This window comes from Crotalus tigris, unplaced genomic scaffold (assembly GCF_016545835.1).
Source record: "Crotalus tigris isolate CLP2741 ecotype Arizona unplaced genomic scaffold, ASM1654583v1 scf7180000018298.210817, whole genome shotgun sequence".
Lineage (NCBI taxonomy): Eukaryota > Metazoa > Chordata > Lepidosauria > Squamata > Viperidae > Crotalus > Crotalus tigris.
In genome coordinates, this window is record NW_024096929.1 from 94,120 (window position 1) to 114,182 (window position 20,063).

General features: G+C 38.4%; 1 protein-coding gene across 2 annotated transcripts; it reads left to right on the plus strand.

Annotated features, from left to right (window-relative positions):
• Nucleotides 1-233: 233 nt before the first annotated feature.
• On the plus strand, nt 234-18,273 carry FARSA (phenylalanyl-tRNA synthetase subunit alpha). 2 transcript variants are annotated; one of them, XM_039349551.1, is made up of 13 exons: nt 234-746; nt 5,344-5,481; nt 5,668-5,766; nt 5,982-6,100; nt 7,514-7,606; nt 8,009-8,137; nt 8,494-8,609; nt 9,420-9,504; nt 10,422-10,521; nt 10,686-10,851; nt 10,967-11,044; nt 15,704-15,818; nt 16,624-18,273. In XM_039349551.1, the coding sequence occupies exons 1-13, from the start codon at nt 561-563 to the stop codon at nt 16,727-16,729; spliced, it is 1,530 nt and encodes a 509-aa protein (XP_039205485.1). In that variant the 5' UTR covers nt 234-560; the 3' UTR covers nt 16,730-18,273. The 2 variants fall into 2 exon arrangements, with proteins under 2 accessions (XP_039205485.1, XP_039205484.1); XM_039349550.1 differs by having other exon boundaries at nt 239-746; nt 10,683-10,851.
• The last annotated feature ends 1,790 nt before the right edge of the window (nt 18,274-20,063 follow it).

Genomic DNA, 20,063 nt, shown 5'->3' on the forward strand with positions numbered 1-20,063 from the left:
GGAAATTAATCAAGGATAGAAGCAACCTAGAACTAAGGAGAAATTTCCTAACAAGTGAGAACAATTAACCAGTGGAACATATTACCTTCAGAGGTGGTATAAGCCATACCAGGAAATGCAACGAGAGTTTTTGAAGAAAACAGACGCTCAATAAAGGAAAATTATGTCTTTCACGTGTGCAAGGATGTTTTGCGTGGCTGTTTTTGTACGAAACACATTTTAATACACACTAACGAAATATTGTCCTGTATGCTTTACCTGAGATTGTGTACATTTAGCTTCTAAATATTGATATTTAGCTTGCTTAGTGAGCGCCCAACCATGTTAAATAAAAAACGGAAACAACTTTTGAAGCATTAACTCCTGAAATACTTCCCGCTCTGAGCATATAGTAGGCGAGTCATCTCATAGCGACTGAGCTTCTAGCCCGCTGATTTTCGCGGAAAAAAGCCGGTAATGCTTTAAAGAGAGACTATGCAGCCGTTTTTAAAAATTGTGCGCTAGTCATTACTTCCGCTTCCGGTCACCACCGGAAGGTCTTATTAGAGTTTGTCGGAAAGATGTCTCCCACCATGGCGGCAGCCGCGACAGCCCCTGGTTCACCGGCAGAGTTACTCTTACAGAGGCTGGAGCAGGTGGCAGCTGACGGAGAAGCCGGACTCTGCAGCCTGGAAGCAGCAACAGCGCTTGGCCTGGAACACCAAGTCTTGGTCGGGGCCGTGAAGAGTCTTCAGGCGCTAGGAGAGGTAAGTCGGCAAGAAGGCAGACCTGCGCCGGACCACGCCCCTGAGTGGCGCCACGCAGAGTAGATGCGGCGCCCAATCTCTTGCGGCAGAAAGGGGCGGGACTTCCCATTGTCAGCTAATGGGCTATGCCGACTAAGGCTATGCCGACCAATACCATTGTTCATAGATTACATCCATGAGGCTCTGCTGTCCAAGGCTATTCAGAGTTGTAAGAAAAGAACCATCAGAAAGCCCCCAAAGGGAATGATCCTCTTTTGTGACCTTCTGACAAGCGAATCACTGGGGAACCGTGTTCCTATCTTAACAGCTGTCATGATTCACTTAACAAATGTCATGTCATTTTATAACAAAGTTCATAAAATGGGGCAGAACTCAGCAACTGAAATTTTGGGATCAATTGCGGTCGTAAGTTGAAGACTGCCTGTAGTTAAGCATGGTCATGCTCACTCTATTTTCATGAGGCCTATCTCTAGTCTCAGGATGCATTAGAAACACATTTTGGTGCTTAAAGGGCCAATCTAGTATGTATATGTTGTATATAGTATGTTTAGGTGTGTGTCATGCATGTGTTCACTTTGAGAGTGGGCAACTAAATTTCATTTTTGATGTGTGTCGTGCCCACAGTAAAAAATGACGAGGTTATCTTATTTTAAGAATTTGGAGGGAACAGTTTCTGATGCTGCAAAATTGGAATAGGGGCCTAGCTGGGTACCATAAAGAAATTATGCTGTTGGCTTGGCTTCAAATAATTTAAGGGCTGCAGGAATATAGTAGCTACCTCTTATCTTGAGTAGTTTAAGGATGGCAGATGAACTCCTTTGTGCTTCTTTAGCAATGTAGTCCTTATGAGACTTCCTACTACTAACACAATTTAGGACTATTCCCAGCTATTTGAAACGGGATTGCTTAATTCTGTGATTTTTGGATCTTTTGGCAAATGCCATGATTTGGGGTTTTTGATACTTTATGTCAGAACCCTATGTTTTGTGTGCATGGGATTTCTTATTCTTTTCAGGTTCTGCCATTTTCCTAGGGGGCAAGGGGAAGCTTGAGGTGCCGATGTATATTTCCTTTGCTCTGTCTCTTGCTCTATCTTTGATGGGCCTCTAACGGGGTGAGAATGGAATGTACCTCCGGACATCTGCCTTACCTCCAAGTGGGGAAGAAACAGCACAGATACCTAACAGCCTTGGAAGCAGCGCCTTATCACTTTGTTTCCATGGCTTTTCACACCTGCGGAGTGGCCTGTTTGAACTGTCCGGATGGACAGTTAGGGTGGGGTTACTATGGACACTTTTAACTACTTGGTTCCTGCACAGGAAATCCTCAGACCCTGCCTTCTATTCCTGCTGTCAACACTTCCCAATAAAAGTTTCTTTTGAAATGATGCTGTTTCAAGAGTTCTGCTTTCTTGGGAGAACTGATTGAGGTGGGTCCTTACAGTTTACCTCTAAGTCAGTGGTGGCGAACCTATCGCATGGGTTCCAGAGGCGGCACTCGGAGCCCTCTCTGTGGGCACATGTGCCGTTGCCCCAGCCTTGCCTCCCCCGTGACCCCCTCCTCTCCGGCAGCCCCCCTGAAGAGACTTGCCCTCGAGCGTGGCCCACATGGAGCAGCGCAGCCAAGGACATGGCAGCCAGGCAGCGTAGACAAGACTCTGCCCTCACACCCCATCATGCAATTGATGCTGCAGGGCACGGGCAGAGGGTGTGGCCGCCATAGCACTGCTGGGCTGCCTGGGTGATCTGCGATGGGCCCTGGAGGCAGTGAGTGGTCCTGTGGGCAGGCGGGGTGGGGGGGGCAGAGCAGGGGCGGGCACAGGGTGGAGTGGGGGCGGGGCCAGTTTTTGGGCACTCGGTCTCTAAAAGGTTCGCCATCACTGCTCTAAGTAGTTTGCCTTGCAATACTGTGCTAGTGTACTCTGTTATTTTAAGGGCAGTAGATATTTTTGAGAGTATTGCTAAATAAATATAGCTTATTTTGAATGACAGCTCTTCATGAAACATATGTATTAGATAAAATAAATGTCAGTCAATTAAAAAGTTCTCCAGGTTTTCCAATAGTTTGGTTCATGATATGGAGTCAGAAGCTGCTTTGAAGTCTATGAAGCTGAAGGGAGGCAATGATGCAGGAGGAGTATTTTTCAATGAGATATTGGCACACTAAGCACTAGTCAGTGGTGGATTGCCCTTCCCTAAATTGGGCTTGCTCTTTTACAAGTATGTTTTCTTATTCCAACCAATTCTGGAGTTTCCTTGTAGGCATCTTGCATAACGTTTGCTAATTATGTTGAGGAGGCTGATTGGTTGCAAGTTCATCCTTTTTATCATTTTTATATATAGGAACAATGGGAAATGATCACAAGCCCCCAGTTCTTGGGTATTCAGCCATTGATATCAATGCAGGTAAAAAGCATGCCTGAGTGGGAGCCCAGAAGCCCAAATTTGTTTTAATCACTTCAGGAGGAATTAAGTCTTTTGGTGCCTTCTCTAGTCTTAGTTGGGCACCAAAGATTCTTAATCTCTGTCATTGTCACTGGTGCTCACATTGGTAGATTTTCTATAATTTTGCTAGGGCATCCACTTCCAAGAGAGGTGTCCATATAGAGTTCTTGAAATTATGCCTTCCAAAACTCTGAGGAGGTGTGACAGTCCATCATGGCTGGGCCATTTCTTTGGAAGCTTAATGTAATGTGCCCGAAAGAGGCTGAGTCATTGGATTTGACTGTCTGAATGAATTGTGTTTTTTGTGACTTCCTTTTTTTTTTTGGCATGCCAGCAGTTGTTTATAGTATCTTTGCTACTGAAAAAGGTTCTGTGCAGCTGTTGGTGTGGCATTGGATAAATAAATCTGATAAATGGTAACAAGAGCTTTTATGGCATTTTATTGATTGAATTGAATTAATAAAGCTATAGCACATGTCTTGAGCAAAGGGAGGAACTTTGATATGGCACGTAGAGTAGGGGAAATTAGGACCCTTAGGGCTGCCTTATGCTTTGCTTTGCTCTTGGTCCTAGTTAAAAATGAATGGAATACATTTAATAAAAGGTCATCAATAGTCCATGTTTCCTGGAGCAGTATTATATCATCATGGGAGAGAAAGTCAGTAAAAGAAGAGTCTTTGGTAGATATAGAACATGAAATCATAGGGCTGGAAGGGACCTCAGATGTCTTCTAGTTGACCTTCTGCCATCCTAGTCAAATGGTTGTCCAGTCTGTTTTTGAAAACCTCCAGTGATGGAGCACCCACAACTCCAGGAGGCAAACTGATTAATTGTTCTCTCTGTCAGAAAATGTCTCCTTACTTCCAAGTTGGATCTCTCTTTAGCAAGCTTCTAGCCATTACTTCTTGTCCTGCCTTCTGGTGCTTTGGAGAATATGTCAGTCCCCTCTTCATGTATGGTTATATATGCAATGCTAAATAGATTGCTATAATTTCATTAGATTCTAATGTAAGACCAATATTTTGCTCACCTTTTCCTTGTTAATTTTTCTTGTGAGCTTCAAGGGAAAAAGAAATATAGTACAGGTAGTCCTCAACTTACAGCAGTTCATTTAGTGACCATTCAAAGTTTCAATGGCACAGAAAAAAGTGACATGACTGTTTTTCACATTTAGAACCATTACAGCATCCCCATGGTCACATGATCAAAATTCAGATGCTTGGCAACTGAGTCATATTTATGACATTTGCAGTGTCCCACAGTCATGTGATCCCCTTTTGTGATCTTTTGATAAGCAAAGACAATGGGGAAGCCAGATTCACTTAACAACCATGTTATTAAATTAACAACTGCAATGATTCACTTAACAGCTGTGGCAAGAAAGATCGTAAAATGGGGCAAAATTCACTTAACATCTGTCTCATTTAGCAACAGAAATTTTGGGCTCAGTTATAGTCATAAGTCAAGGATTACGACTGTACGTGTACCTTAACTACTAAATCTGAGCTGCAAACAACCAGATGACACAAGATAACTGCAAAGTTATAATGAATGAATGACTTTTTCCTTCAATATAATGCTCATTTGCAACCTAGATTTGATAGTCATAACCTCATCATAGGTATTTTCAGTTCCCCAATTACATTAGATTAATACTGATCTTATTGTGATTGTAGAGTAATTATCTCAGAAAAGGTAATTACAGTGTAAGATTATTCTAAAATAGGCTAATAAGAAAACTTAATAATTGAATTTGGCACTGATATATGTGCATTCAGACTGTCCTTAAATATTCTTATATGTAACTGTTGCCAAATTCTCCCTGAGAGGACTTCAATTTACAGGTGGGCATTTTATATGGCAAAACGTGAAGAATTTCTTACAAATGATAGAAAAGGGGTAAAACTAAGCTAGAATCTTCTAAGTTCATGGATGTGCTTTGTTATATAGATTTTAGCCATTTGGTTTTGTGAAACTTTAGGTATAAATGTTATTTTTCCTTACCCACAGTCCAAATAGGCACTGCAGGTCAGCAGAAGTTCTGAAGTAGTTTAAAACTTCCTAAGAACCACATGATTCTTTTATCAAACGCAGCACTCTTGGCTTTTTCCCTACTTTTTTGCCAAGGAAGATGTTTTTGATGTTCGTTTTAGGTGATCGAGGCTGAGCAACGTACATCTAAAAAGTGGGAGTTGACACCTGAGGGCCAAGAAATTATTCACGAAGGGAGCCATGAGGTCCGAGTATTTCATAGCATCCCCTCTGAGGGTCTGCTTCAAAGTGAACTCATGGTAAAAAAAAAATCTTGTCTCTCTATATTTATTTTATTAAATTGCTACTGAGAAAGTATTTGTTTGATGTTATTTGCTATGGATCTGTATTTAGCATGGATCTAAATTTAAGTAACTTCTTTTTTCGCTGATTTGATTGTATGACTTCTGATCTGATGGGGTAATGTTTTCCTTGTTTTACCGTAGAAGCTGCCAAGTGGAAAGGTGGGGTTCAGCAAAGCAATGTCCAACAAATGGATCCGGCTAGATAAGAGCTCAGAAAATGGCCCTCGGATATTCCAGGCAGTGAGTAATCAAAATTCCTATCTGTGTGGGGTCCCTGTTTCTGCAGCATGTTATATTTTTGCTCCCTCACCCTCCACAGTTGAACAAAGGCAGTACATATTTAAGAAGCAACTAAGTAAATTCAGGATTGCCTTAATACTTTTGCATCCAAGAAAAACAGAATGAGAGTGAGAACTTCGGGCTTCTATCCATGATGAGTTTCCTTTCTCTCCAAGGTGGAATCTGTTCAGGACACCGTAAGGGAGAAGCTGCTCCAAGTTCAGAAGGGAGAGGCAAACTGTTTAGAGGAGAAAGATAAAAATGAACTGAAAAAACGAAAACTCCTAGCAGAAGTGTGAGTTTCAGCTCTAATATCTATTGTAGAAGGATCAGAGATGAGTTGAGATTAATTTCTGTAATGAAGTTAATCCCAACAAATTAACTCCTGGTTGCATTTTACAACTTCATAGGATTGAAAGTTCTCCTCTTTTATCAGCACAGGTAATGTAATGGGATTTGTTTTATCTTTTTGTACTGTTTATTTTATTATGTTATGTTTGTATTGTTGTTTGTTTATATAGTAAGTATAGAATAATTAGTCCTGCTACATTTAGTATAGTAGGACTTGAAGAAGGACATGATGCATTGTATATATCATACTCTGATGCTTATTTTAAACCCTAACTTTGGTTATTGGGCAGAAATGTTGATTAACTAAATTAGATTGTAAAACAAAAAAAACCCTAAATAGATAAAACAGGTTAATTGTTTTTACATTATGATACAAGTAACACATTAAGCAACAATGATTTTTGTACACAATCAAAGACATTAAAATGTGTTTGAAAAATATGGATTGTTTTAAAAGCTCCAAGCTAAAAGAACTATAGAGTAGTGATTAAAGAGGACTTTTTCCTTGCACCGTCACTGAAAAATATTTTTCCGTATTGAGTGGGGGGAAACAGGCACTCAAACAAATATCTCCAAAGATGGGCTTATATTGTTCAGGTAAGCTGGTTCTAGCCATTTAATTATCTCTGCTTCAACCACCTGCTTTCAAATTGGTTGCTTGCTCCATTGGTACCCATGTTTGTTGCTTCTTCAACAATATTTGATAGAAAATTTTCACAACAGAATTTTTGTAGCTTGATATACTATGTATATTCATCATGAAATAAACATTTCAATATGGCTTAAGGGTAGATTATAATCCTATCAGATCTTACGCTCAATATATCTTTTGTTGTGTAAGCTCTTCATACAGGTTTCTTGGGTTATATTTCCTAGGGTATACTTTTTCAGGTTTTGGACAATGTTGCAAAGCATTCAAGAAAAGAGATAGTCACTCTGCAGTTAAATACTTTATTTACATTCTTATTTTTGCCAACAAGGAACCATGGCCCAGAGAGACTGGTTGAATAAATCTTTGGCTATGGGGATTTGAAGATGGATGAATGGATCTGTCTTTCTCATTAATTCTACTCTTTGTGTTGATAATTAATTCTTTCTGGAGTTTTCACCAACAATTTGTTTTATTTTACATATGTTCTGTCCTGATTTGATTAATTTTTAAGGCAATTTGCTTTCATGCTCAGTATAGAATTGTATGAATACATTCAAAATGTGTGGGTGTCTGTGTATGTGATTTATTAATTTAAGGAATTGCTCTAGTTTGCAAACTCTCATAGAATACTCTTTGAAATAGAACTTTGAATGATTCTGCCCTCTTCCCAAGAGATGACATGTCAAAACTTGTATTTCATTTTAGGACCATAAAGACATATTGGGTTAAAAAAGGAAGTGCTTTTAGTACAACGATTGCTAAACAAGAAACAGATCTTACACCAGAGATGATCGCAAAGTAAGAAACTCTGATTCTCTTACAGTATGGTTTTGGTTAAGCTTGGATCTGGGCCTACAAATTGCCATTTCTGTCTGGAATTTGCTTTTGATTTCTGCGTGTGGATCTTGGTTACAGAATTCTTGGCTTCACTATAGAACCAAGTTTCATCTATTATAGACTTATAGCTGACAGGATGCTAAAATGGATTCATAGCTTCAGACCCTTCCTGGCAAAATTCTTAACCTTCCTGTTTTCAATTGTGTTTGTGTTGCCTTTATGTGAAGTTTAAAAAATGAGTATGGTAATTTTTTAAAAAACGAAGATGTATTATTGAAATGGAAACTGTTCTCAACGAAATCACAGCCTATTGCTAAATGGATTATCTTTTTTGTGTTCTTCCTGCTTTCCCCATCCTTGCAGTGGTTCTTGGAGAGATTTGAAATTCAAGTCTTACAATTTTGAAGCATTGGGCATTATGCCTGAAAGCGGCCATCTTCATCCATTGCTGAAGGTCCGCACTCAGTTTCGGCAGATCTTCCTTGAAATGGGGTATGTACTTAATAATATATGGGCAGAAGAAATATAGCTGTAGGTAGCCTTTAAAATGCCTACTCAGCTGGCTGGAAGAATTTAAGAAGTGTCAACTCAAAAATACCCATCTTTGAGATTCACTAACATTTTATACAAAATAATGGTTGCTAGGGAAATCCAAGTAATTTATTTTTGTTAATTGGGTGTAAATAATTTCCTTTGAGAAGTAGCAGAATACTTTGGCTAGAGCAAGTCTCTTCTGCTGGCTGTTCTGGTTATGCTGTGATGTTTTTCCTTGTGCTAATGTCAGAGTATAAGCTAGTCATGGGACCTGTTCCCTTAATATTTAATTGAAACCTTGTTTCCTTCTTCAGTTTCACCGAAATGCCCACCAATAATTTCATTGAGAGCTCCTTCTGGAACTTTGATGCCCTCTTTCAACCACAGCAGCATCCAGCCCGAGATCAGCATGACACTTTCTTTATGAAGGGTTGGTTTCATTGTTTGTCTAAAATATAACAACTTTTATCTTTTGTCATACCAGGGCGAAGAATATAAGTTTGGTCTCCTTTTAAGGCTGATTTTGGAGCTGCAGACTCCTATGCAGTTCCTATAGAGATCTAATCAAGCACATGCATATAGGAGCCACTTGGTTCCCATCTAAAATGTATAGCTACCATTTTAAATTGTTCTAAGTGTGTTTTTACAAAATAAGCAATAAACATCGGAGGATTTAGGATGTTGTCTGCATGCTATGGATATGAACCAAACAGTTCCATGTGAGGAACCTACCAACATTAAGGAGTAAAAATGATATGCAGTTGTATAAGAAAGGAGCTAATGGCAATCCTACAATGTGGTCTGCTGTTAACACTGCAGGTCAGAAGTCAAGATAAATATCCATCCCAATTTCTCTTTGTCCCTTCCCTTCCATAGAATTACTGTTTCCTTGGACTATACCAAAAGTCCATACATACCAAAAGTTTTTATCATTTTGTGAATGGGCATGTTCTGTATGACTACCATTTTGAGAAATTGTAATGCACATTACTACATAATTGCAGATGTATCCTTTGGTCCAAAAGGTTAGGGTCTTTATAGAAATTATTTTTAAGATGCTTTTTGTAAATATTCTGGGATGTGGCATACATTTTTCTGTAGGAAATATAATCAGCTTCACTTTGCAATAGGTTTTTATGTTCTTGCCCTGAGTCTGGACAGCGATCAAGGCAGCTCTTTTTGCATGCATATGGAACCTTCACACGTCTGGATACTTTTCTACAAGTTTAATTTCTTTCAGATCCTGCTGAAGCAATTGATTTTCCCATGGATTATTTGAAGAAGGTAAAGAGGGTGCATTCACAAGGAGGGTACGGTTCTCAAGGGTGAGTTTATTAGCATGATTTGTCCTGATATTGCGCAAACTATACAGTAGAAAATAATTTTTGTGGAGTTCAGGGCAACAGCTGGTATGGAAAGACTTTTTTCTTGTTACTGATTCTAGAATATGAAGGGAAATATTTTGTTGTGAATCCTGTGACATTAGAGGAGGCAAAGATGGGAAACTTGATGCTGACAAATGAATTCAGTAGTGAAATCCTAGCAGCTTTTGGAACTGGTTCATATTGATTAAAAGTGTTATTGTATGGCAATAGCATTTAGATTTATATACAATGCTAGCATTATTTACATATTGTCTCCAGCAGTCTGAGTTCTTATTTTACTGCCCTTGGAAGGATGGAAGGCTGAGTCAACCTTGAGCCCCATCAGGATTGAACTACAGGCTGTGGGCAGAGTTTGCCGCCAATACTGCTGTTTAACTACCGTGCCACCAAGACTATACGCCAGGGCTGTGTAAGGGACAAAAGTCCAAATGTCTAATAGAAATGACAGAATTTTTAAACATTGGGCCCAGTGGATCAACTATATGAGCCGAGGTGGCGCAGCAGTTAGAGTGCAGTACTGCAGGCCACTTTAGCTGACTGTGTTCAGCAGGTCAGCGGTTCAAATCTCACCGGCTCAAAGTTGACTCAGCCTTCCATCCTTCCGAGGTAGGTAAAATGAGGACCCAGATTGTTGGGGGCAATGTAAATATATATATACATTGCTTACTGGTGTACACCGCTTAGAGAGTGCTTGCACTTAAAGCGGTATATAAGTCTCATAAATAAATAAATAAATAAAATTTTCTCTTGTTCTGCAGAGAAATTACATTTATGCTGATTTCTCAAGTCATTTGATTCACATTAATTGCTTCCTCCAGTTTATGCATTTTTATGGTAATCTGTTTCCTTTCTTTCAGTTACAAATATGAATGGAAACTGGAAGAGGCTCGGAAGAATCTTCTTCGGACACACACCACAGCTGTCAGTGCCCGGATGCTCTATCAGCTGGCACAGCAGGTAAATACTAGGGAGGTTTTTTTGTATTTTGAAGAATAGTTGCATTGCAAACCCTTGTTACAAAATAATTATGGGTTTAAAGCTGGTAGAACTTAATAAGCATAAAACTGGGTATTTGAATCAATGAAAATGCCAAGCTATGATAATTGCTTCTACTGCAGAAGAAGTTCACACCAATCAAATATTTCTCCATTGATCGTGTCTTCAGAAATGAGACATTGGATGCTACACATCTGGCAGAATTCCACCAGATTGAGGGTGTGGTGGCTGATTATTGTTTGACACTAGGAGACCTTATGGGTGTCCTGAAAGAATTCTTCACCAAATTGGGTAAGAGAGGGTGAAAAGTGAACATGCAGGGTAAAGAGCAGCAGTTTAGGTGAGAAGCTTTTTAGCTGTTACTTTTTTTGTTCTCAGAAACCAGCTTTTTCTTTTTATGTAACAGGAATCACACAACTGCGCTTCAAGCCTGCTTACAATCCTTACACAGAGCCCAGCATGGAGGTTTTCAGCTACCATCAAGGTGAGGTTTTTTTTTTTTATTGAAAAATTTTTTAAATTTTACAAAACAAATCCCCTCCCCAGACCCCCCCACCCTCCCTTACCCTCCCCCACTTCCCCAAACCTCCCAAACCCTCCCCCAACCTTCCCAGAGTTGAGTACAGGCTTAATTAAAATTTTCAAGAAGAAAAGAAAAACTTGAAACACATATAAATCCTAAACAAATCTGGATACCTTAAATTAAATACTCTAAACATTTTCTAATATGCTTATAATGTTATCCATCATTCTATATAAACTCCTTCCAAAACACAAATTTAAACATTACTTTGTTTAAACATCTATACCTACAATATAAAATCTAATATAAATCATAGGCAAATCTGAATACATTTAATTAAACAAATTATACTCCCTCCAAAGCACAAATTTAAACATTACTTAAAACTTAAAACATTAAAATCCCCTTATACGCATTAAAATCTTACCAATAACAAATTCCATCTTAAGAATAATAATAATAATAATAATTAAAAAAAACCCAAACATTGAACACATTATAATATACTCCAAACCTTTTCATATCATACTTATATTATTATCCATCATTCTTTATAAACTCCCTCCAAAACACAACTTTAAACATTACTTAAAAATTAAAACATTAAAATTCCCTTATACACATTTAAATCTTTACCGATAATAAATTCCATCCACAATAGACACATTAAACATTTAAATCTTTACCAATAGTAAGTTCCATCCACAAAAAACACAGTCCTTATCAGTCTCGATTGTCCATATAAAATTTTCATTCGATCTCCATCCTTATCAGTCTCTCTTATCCATAAGGCTCGAAAGAAATGCTTTGAGATCTGCCCTTAAAGGTTGCTCCGAAATTATAAATCCTGACTCTCCCGCCGGCTCAGAAGCCAATACATGTGAAGATTCCTTAAACTCCTTCTTCTATTGGTCTTTTTCTTTACTATTATATGTTGCACAAGTTGTCCTCCGCCCCTTCCTCTCAGCTTGTTGAAGCCCCTCAGACTGAGATTTCCTGTTTTCCATTTCTTCAGACAGCAATTTTACCCTTGAGGGTTGCTCCCAAATCTTTATAAGTCTTGCTTCTCCCGCAGGTTTAGAAACCAATAGATGTGAGGCTTCCTTAACCTTCTTCTGTTGCTGCTTCTCTTTACAGTTATATGTTGCACAAGTTATCTTCTGCTCCTCTATCTGAACTTGTTGAGGCCCCTCAAGCTGAGGTTCCCCAATTTTCATAAGTATAGGCTCTTCAGGGTATAATTCTACATTCTTTTCTTCCAAGGCTTTAAACTTAGTAGATGGCGATGAACATACCCCCAGGACCGAAGTATAAAAATCTTTTGCTTGAAAAACAGTATTAAGTCTATAACATATCCCCAGGTAATTCACCACCATTCCAATCGGAACATCCCATCTGAACGAGATTCGTCTCTTTTTAAGTTCATCTGCTAAAAAAGCAAACTCCTTTCTTCTTCTTAAAATTTTAGATGGGATCTCCTTTAAAATTATAACGTCTTGTAAGGCAATTTGAAATCTCTTTTTATAAAAAGCTTGTATAATTTCATTGCGCAGGGATCTTTTCCCAAAGTAAATTACCACATCTCTTGGCAAATTCTTTTGCACTGCCACCACAGAATTAACTCTAAATAATTTTTCAATTTCACTAAGTATTTCCTCTTTTTCTTTATTCAAAATCACAGCAAAGTCCTTTGCAACCATCTCTTTCAGATCTCCTTGCAAAGACTCTCTCAAGCCTCTGATTCTTAAGGCGTATTCCATTTGTCCATATTGAAGCATAAGAATCTCATTTTCCATTTCTTTTTCCATACTTTCAAATTTTTCCTCCATCAATTCCACTTTTTCTGCTACCTCTTCCACACGGGAATTCAGCTTTTCAAAAACAGAGGCAACTCCTTTTAAAGCCAAAACTATATCTTGCCGCAAAATCTTATTATTTTCCTCTAAAATCTCTTTCATTTCTGCCCTAATTTGAGATATAACATTTCCCATCATATCTTGCAGATCCTTCACCATTATTGGCTGAGCCAAGGAAGAAGGTGAGGCTATTGATTTAGGAGCTGTAGGAATCCCTGGACGCTTTAGAGCCATCTTAAAAAAAAAATCTTTACTCCTTCTTGAGAATTACAAAAATTAAACAAAAGAAAAAGAGAGATTAAATCCAAAAAAAAATTTTCAAAAAATCCTTCAAAAGGAGGTCATTATAGCAAAAAAAAAAAAATACTAAACACTTTGGGGCCACAAAAATTAAACAAAAGAAAAAGAAAGATTAACTCCAGAAAAAAAAATCAATAAATCCTTCAAAGGGAGATCATTATAATAAAAAGGGAGAAAAAAAAGGAAAGAAAAGGAATTAAATAAAAAGAAATCCATTCCATTTTTTTTAAAAAAAATACAAAAAACAAAACAGAAAAGTTAAACAAAAATAATAATGCCTCTAAGATCCAAAAAAACCGATCGCTATCTTATTTTCCCTTTCAGCAAGAAAAAAAAAATCATTAAAAAGAAAAAGAAAGGGAAAGAGAAACACCAGGAAGCCTGCCTTTAAAAGTAAACAAAAATAATAATGCTTCTAAAATCCAAAAAAGCCGATCGCCATTTTATTTTCACTTTCATCAAAAAAAAAAAAAAGAATAAAACATCCATTCCAATCATTAAAAAGAAAAGAAAAGAGAAAGGGAAAGAAAAACACCGAAAAACCTACCGATCACCATTCTAGCTTCCCAAAAGGAAAAATAAAAAAAATAATAAAAAAAAAACGCCGGAAAGTCTGCCGATCACCATTTTACTTTCCCTTTCAGCAAAAAGTAAAAAGAGGGAATATAAACGTAAAAATAAATCTTTAAACTAAAAATCCATATAAAATCAAAGAAAGTAAAAGCTAATCCTCCAGTCAACTCTGTCCGCTTCTAAAAAACTCACCAGATCTCTTTAAACGCGGAGGTGGTTTCAACGGCTTGTTTTGTCCCTAAGGACAAAAGCAGCTGGGAAGCGGAGACAGTCTGAATTCCGTGGGAGCACTCTTTTCACCCCCCCCCCCCAAAAATATTGGGGGTGTATAAGAGGCTCTACCACTATTCAGACAACCCTCTTCCCCCCCCCTTTGCCCGGGAGGGGGATTTTGAACCGCTGAACAGCTGGTGTCCGCTGTTCATAGCGATTCATTACACTTACCCAGGAGGACGGCTACAAAGTAGCCACCATCGCCGCGCAGATCCACCGGAAGTCAAGGTGAGGTTTTTTGTTTTTGTTTTTTTAAAGGATATATACAAAGGAATTATGTAGTTGAAGTATAGTTTTCTTTGTCTATGGCAGAATTTGAGTGCTCTTCCCTCTTCAAATTAAACTCTTATCAAATAACTTAGTTGATTTACAAAATACCTTTGGCAGTAAAGAATCAATCATGAAAAGTACAGGTTATAATGAAAGTAACTTTTGAGGAAATATCAGTGAGTCTGTTTTCTGCTTTCTTACCTATGGAAAATATTTGCTTCCACTTCAGCCAAGAAGGCATCAGTTGCATGCCGATTGTTTTAAGAAAGAATTCCAACTGTTTTCATTTCAGCCATTGATAATTCCCTTATGACTCATATAGTTGCAAAAAAATTAGAAAACGCACTATAAGTGAGGACATTTTTCCACTATGTTAACACACCTTGAAAGCATACTTTGTCATCAACTGTTTGTTGGAGTTCCTCTTTCTTTGAGGTCCTTAATATTAAAGGAAATATCCCTCTATAAACAAAACACTTTTCAGAACACAGTGACAACATTTTCAGTCTTTCAAATTAAATGGGTAGCTGAAATTGTGGCATTTTATCTTTTTTAGCACATAGGCCTCATTTTCCCACCCCCGCCCTTATAAAATATAATAAATATCCTACCATTCTCTTTGGTGTGTGGCTGTTCAGCTAATAAATAAATAAGAATGCTTAAAAACCACAAGATAATCATTTTAGGCTGTTTCAGAGGAAGGGGGAGAACTTATAGGAGCATGAAGAAGGAAGGAAAATTCCGTTTCTCTGCACTTTGGTAAAATCTCATTTTTTAAAGGATTCTTGAACTTCTAAATCCTGGGAACTACATAATCGAACCTTGCTTCTCCGCCATTGTTTTGTTTGTTATATACTTTAGCACCCAAAGATACTACAGAACACTCCTAGAATTAGTATGCAAGCAATTTAGGCTTCAGAAGCATAGCTTCCATATGATGCTTGTGTTCTATCTCTGTCTTACTAATTTCAAAATGCAAGTACATCAGAAAATTTGGACCTGAACTTTTATTTTGCTTTCCAAACCTGATGTAGAGTTGGTCAAAGCTTAAGAAATCTGTCCTTGATTTAATCTTGGAGAAAATTGGGAAAGACCTGGATATGACTGTCTTGTCCTGTTTTACACCACTTCAGACTATCCCTTCAGTCACCAACCTGACATATTCCTTTCTGCCTCTCTTTGTCAGGGTGGGACCTGAATTTCTACATTGTTTTGAATCCCAGCAGAAAGTGCTGAATGGATTCCAGTAACCAGGCTTGACTCTACCCAGTAACCTGAAATCCTTGGCTTTGTGCACCCCCATTCCCACTTTGTCAGCTTAACTAAAGTCATTTCCATTTTCTTTCAGGATTAAAGAAATGGGTGGAAGTGGGTAATTCAGGAGTCTTCCGCCCAGAAATGCTGCTGCCTATGGGCCTGCCTGATGGGGTGTCTGTCATTGCCTGGGGGCTATCTCTGGAACGGTGAGTGTCTTGGAGAGTCAGTTAAGCTGCCCTATGCTGTCTGGGCCTGCTAGAAGTCTCTAAAGGCCAAGGGCTACTAATATTTGTGAAAGAAACTATGAAGTATTTCCCGTAACTCATATTGTACTTTTCTAGGATGATAGGCAGATGAAACTAATTTGTGGGAAGCTTCAATTTGCAATTTTTAATTTAGATTTATTTAAACAATACAAGAATAACTATTAAAAATCAATCTCAGCTAATAAAGACAAACTGTACACTAAGAGAACTAAAGAGTACTTCTGGGGGAAAAAAACCAGAACACAGTATATTGATACAATATATAAGCATTTGTCTAAATAAAATCCTATTTAAGAAACCATTAAATTTAACATTTAAACCAATTAAATATCTCCAGGATAGGAAGGATGGTAACCAACTGTTTAAAACTTTACCCGCTTGCTCAGACATAATCAGCAGATAGTGTTTTTTTTTTTAGATCAGGCTAGGTTGGATCAGTGCTTTGGTCCATAGGATTGCAGTCCAAAGGATGGGTCCTTGCAGGGATATGAAAGATCCCCAGTGGGTGGGGGGGGAGATAGATGCATACAGTACTGCAAATTCCGTTCTAACTGACCTTGTGTTGCTTGTCCTTTACCTTGAGTTTCCATTGTAACTCAGTGCATTATTATTATTGTCTTTTGCACGGGGGAGGGGGGTAGTTAGCAACTGTTTCAGAATTGTCTGCCATTTTGAAAGGGTGTGCACTTATAGTTAAATTATTTCCAACGAATTCTTCGGGAGACTTTTCTCTGCTCTCTTCCAGACCCACCATGATCAAGTATGGCATCAATAACATCCGGGAATTAGTTGGTCACAAAGTCAATCTGCAGATGGTATATGACAGCCCACTTTGTCGCTTGGATGCATAGGGCTTAGAAACCTGCTGCTCTCTTCAAATCTCCTTATTTATTGCCACTGCTCTTTGCCAGTGAGGAAGCTGAACCTGTACTCTACACTGCTTGTTCCTGTAGAGAAAATAATAAGACCATAGGGAAGGCATGCAGTCTTTATTTAAGAACATCTTGGACCAAAATTGAATGGATTCTCCTAGTCACAGTCTTATTTATGCACATATTAGATATGTCTCAACCTGACATTGGAATGTGGTAATTCAAATGAATAAGGGCAGTTTCAGTGATCTGGTTTCCTTGTAATGCAACTGGGCCATCATGCTATCAAGGTCTTTGAAATGAAAAAAGAAATTGATTTCTCACTATCTTCCTTCATCATTTCAGTAAAGTTCTGGTAATTTTTTATTTTTAACAATTACAAGTAAAAGAATCCTAATGTGCAGTGTGAATCTGTGAACCAGCAAGGGAGATGGAAAAAAGCAGCAGCTGCTTGACTTAAGGATTGGTGACCATTGATTATGAACTAAGTTTCAGAAGGACAGTCTCTAGGCTGATGTTAAAAGTTGGAATCACTACAACAAAGCAGTCCGTGGCTTATTCACCTATTTAGCCTGCCTCTTTTTGCTATGATGAGACCTTCCCTTTCAGTTCTGGGAGCCTTGTTTGGCACGGTCTTGTTCTGTAAGACTCTTTTGCCTTCATCTTTGTAGTCCCGATGTCACATGCAGAGCTGTTTCTAGGGTTATATGTACTTCCTCAGCCTGGGTTGGGGAACATGTACAGGTGGGAATTCTGGTCAAGAGTGAGGGCTGGAAAACTGAAACAGTTGAGGGCTCTGGTTCTTCTTTGTCTGGACCATCTGGCTGTGGACCTAAGAGGCAGTCTAAAAGAAATCGAAGAGAGCATATCAAATAGCCTCAGAAACTCTGTTTTATCCTAATCTTTGTTGAGTAGTAGTAAAGATGATACATAGCCACACCATGTAATTGGTATACTATAGGTAAATTCCTACAATAAAGGAAACTTGGTAGATTGGTCATAATAAAATAAGACAAATTTCTGTAATAGTTTCAGATTTTCATGACTTTGAAATATTTCCTGCAACTCTGTGTTCTACTAGTTTCATATTATAGTCATTCCCCATGCTTGAATACAGCATGTAAGTTAACTGAAAGTGCTGAGGTCAGAATAATTGAGTTAAATTCCTATCTCTGCAGTAGTAAAAAGTTTAATGGTTGTAGCTCATTGGTAGTTATGAACTGAGTTTTAGTGTTACAGCACTTAACAGAAAAATTCTAGTGATTTCCTGCTACATTTTGCCAGGTCAGGTAAAAGGTCTGACTCGGGGAAAGGAGGGGTCAGGAATTCCAGGAAATCTTGGAAATATTCGGCAGGAGAAGCATCTATCAAAAACAAATTTCCTCCAGTGTTGAAAGGAAAGCAAAACATATGAGCCATTGGTTATTTTTTTTAATAACCTAAAAACTTACAAACCTCAGAAATCTAAAGCCTGTGTGATATTATCTGTCCTGACCACATTAAAATCAAACTCATTGTGAAAATTGCCTCTTCTAGATTTTAGTACTTATGACACAATTTGCAGTAATTATTATTACGGTTCATCACAAAATCAGCTAGATGTTTACACTGGATTTGGTATTTTTTCCCATGTATCAAGTCCTTCCCAAAGACTTGGGATAAGCTCTTTGATGGTGTTTTTTTACAGTGTAGGACAGTGGCGAACCTATGGCACGGGTGGCAGAGGTGGCACTCAGAACCCTCTCTGTGGGCACATGGGCTGTCACCCCAGTCCTAAGCCTTCAGCTGGGTTTTATAAAACCTTTTCGCTTTAGGCCTTTGCTGCCATGTACAAAAAAAAAGGTTCAATTAATCAGTCAATTTCAACTTCTCGCAGGGAAAAAAAAGATCTTGCAAAGTTGGAATTGATTGATTGATTGAATTTTTTAGTCCCATCCTGTCTGCCATTACCACTGCAGCCACGCCCACCCAAAGGGCTACACCCACCCAATGGGCCATACCCACCCGGCATCCGAGGATGCATAAGTGGGTTTTGGATTGCAGTTTGGGCACTCAGTCTCTAAAAGGTTTGCCATCACTGGTTTAGGAGTAGATCAAAGGGAGCAGTGTTTTTTTTATTTTCTGGGCCTCATAGCTGAGTACGGGGTTTGAAGCCATCTCTTAAGAAATGACATGAACTCACATATATCTCATGCACCTCAACTTCTGCAAGAGGAGAAGACCACAATTCTTATGCATCAGTAGTATGAAGTGATGGGTATGCTGGGGACACCCTTTGGTCCACACTTGAAAATGTATTCCCTTGTTTTAGACTTCAAGTTTTGCAATGCAATGTATGGCTTTAAATACTACTAAAGTGCATATTAAATATATATTTGCCATAAAAACATATTAAAATATATTTCTTTGTGTTTAAAAGTGCAAATTAATGCAAAAACAGGATAGACAAATTTATAATCATGTTCAAAAGTGACATACATTAAAGAACAGCATAGAACAAACATGATTCTAGAATTACACCACATACAGTATTTACGATCACTAATACAGCATAGCTGATTAGGTGGTGTGAGCATCCATTTAGTTTTGCAGTATTTCTGAGTACAGATCTAGTCCCTGTTTTCTTGATGTAATGAAAGGCATATATTAGGCATATACTAAAGCACAGCAATCCACAGAATTCTTGGAGAACAAGTCTTAAGAAAATCTTATAGAATATCTGAAGCATTCTCCAGTTCAGATATTAAGCACCAGTTGACCATACTGAGAAAAAGATTGTTAGTCTTGGGTTTTGTATATTGAGATGGTACAAGGACAGAGAACAGGTTATGGCAGTGGTGGCGAACCTGTGGCACGGGTGCCAGAGGCGGCACTAAGAGCCCTCTCTGTGGGCACGCGCTCTGTCAGCCTAGTCCTAGGCCTTCAGCTGGATTTTATAAAACCTTTTCGCTTTAGGCCTCTGCCGCCGTGTGCAAAAAAAAAAGGTTCAATCAATCAGTCAATTTCAACTTCTTGCGGGAAAAAAAAGATCTTGCAAAGTTGGAATTGATTGATTGAACTTTTTAGTCCCACCCAATCTGCTGTTACCACTGCAGCCACGCCCACCCAATGGGCCACACCCACCCGGCACCCGACGATGCATAAGTGGGTTTTGGGTTGCAGTTTGGGCACTCGGTCTCTAAAAGGTTCACCATCACTGGGTTATGGAACAAAGAATTTATTCTCACTATTTCAGTTCTAAGAGTTTGTGTCTCTTTAGGCCTATAAATATATTCCTGAAATAACATAGGTAATAATAACTGAAAGAAAACCA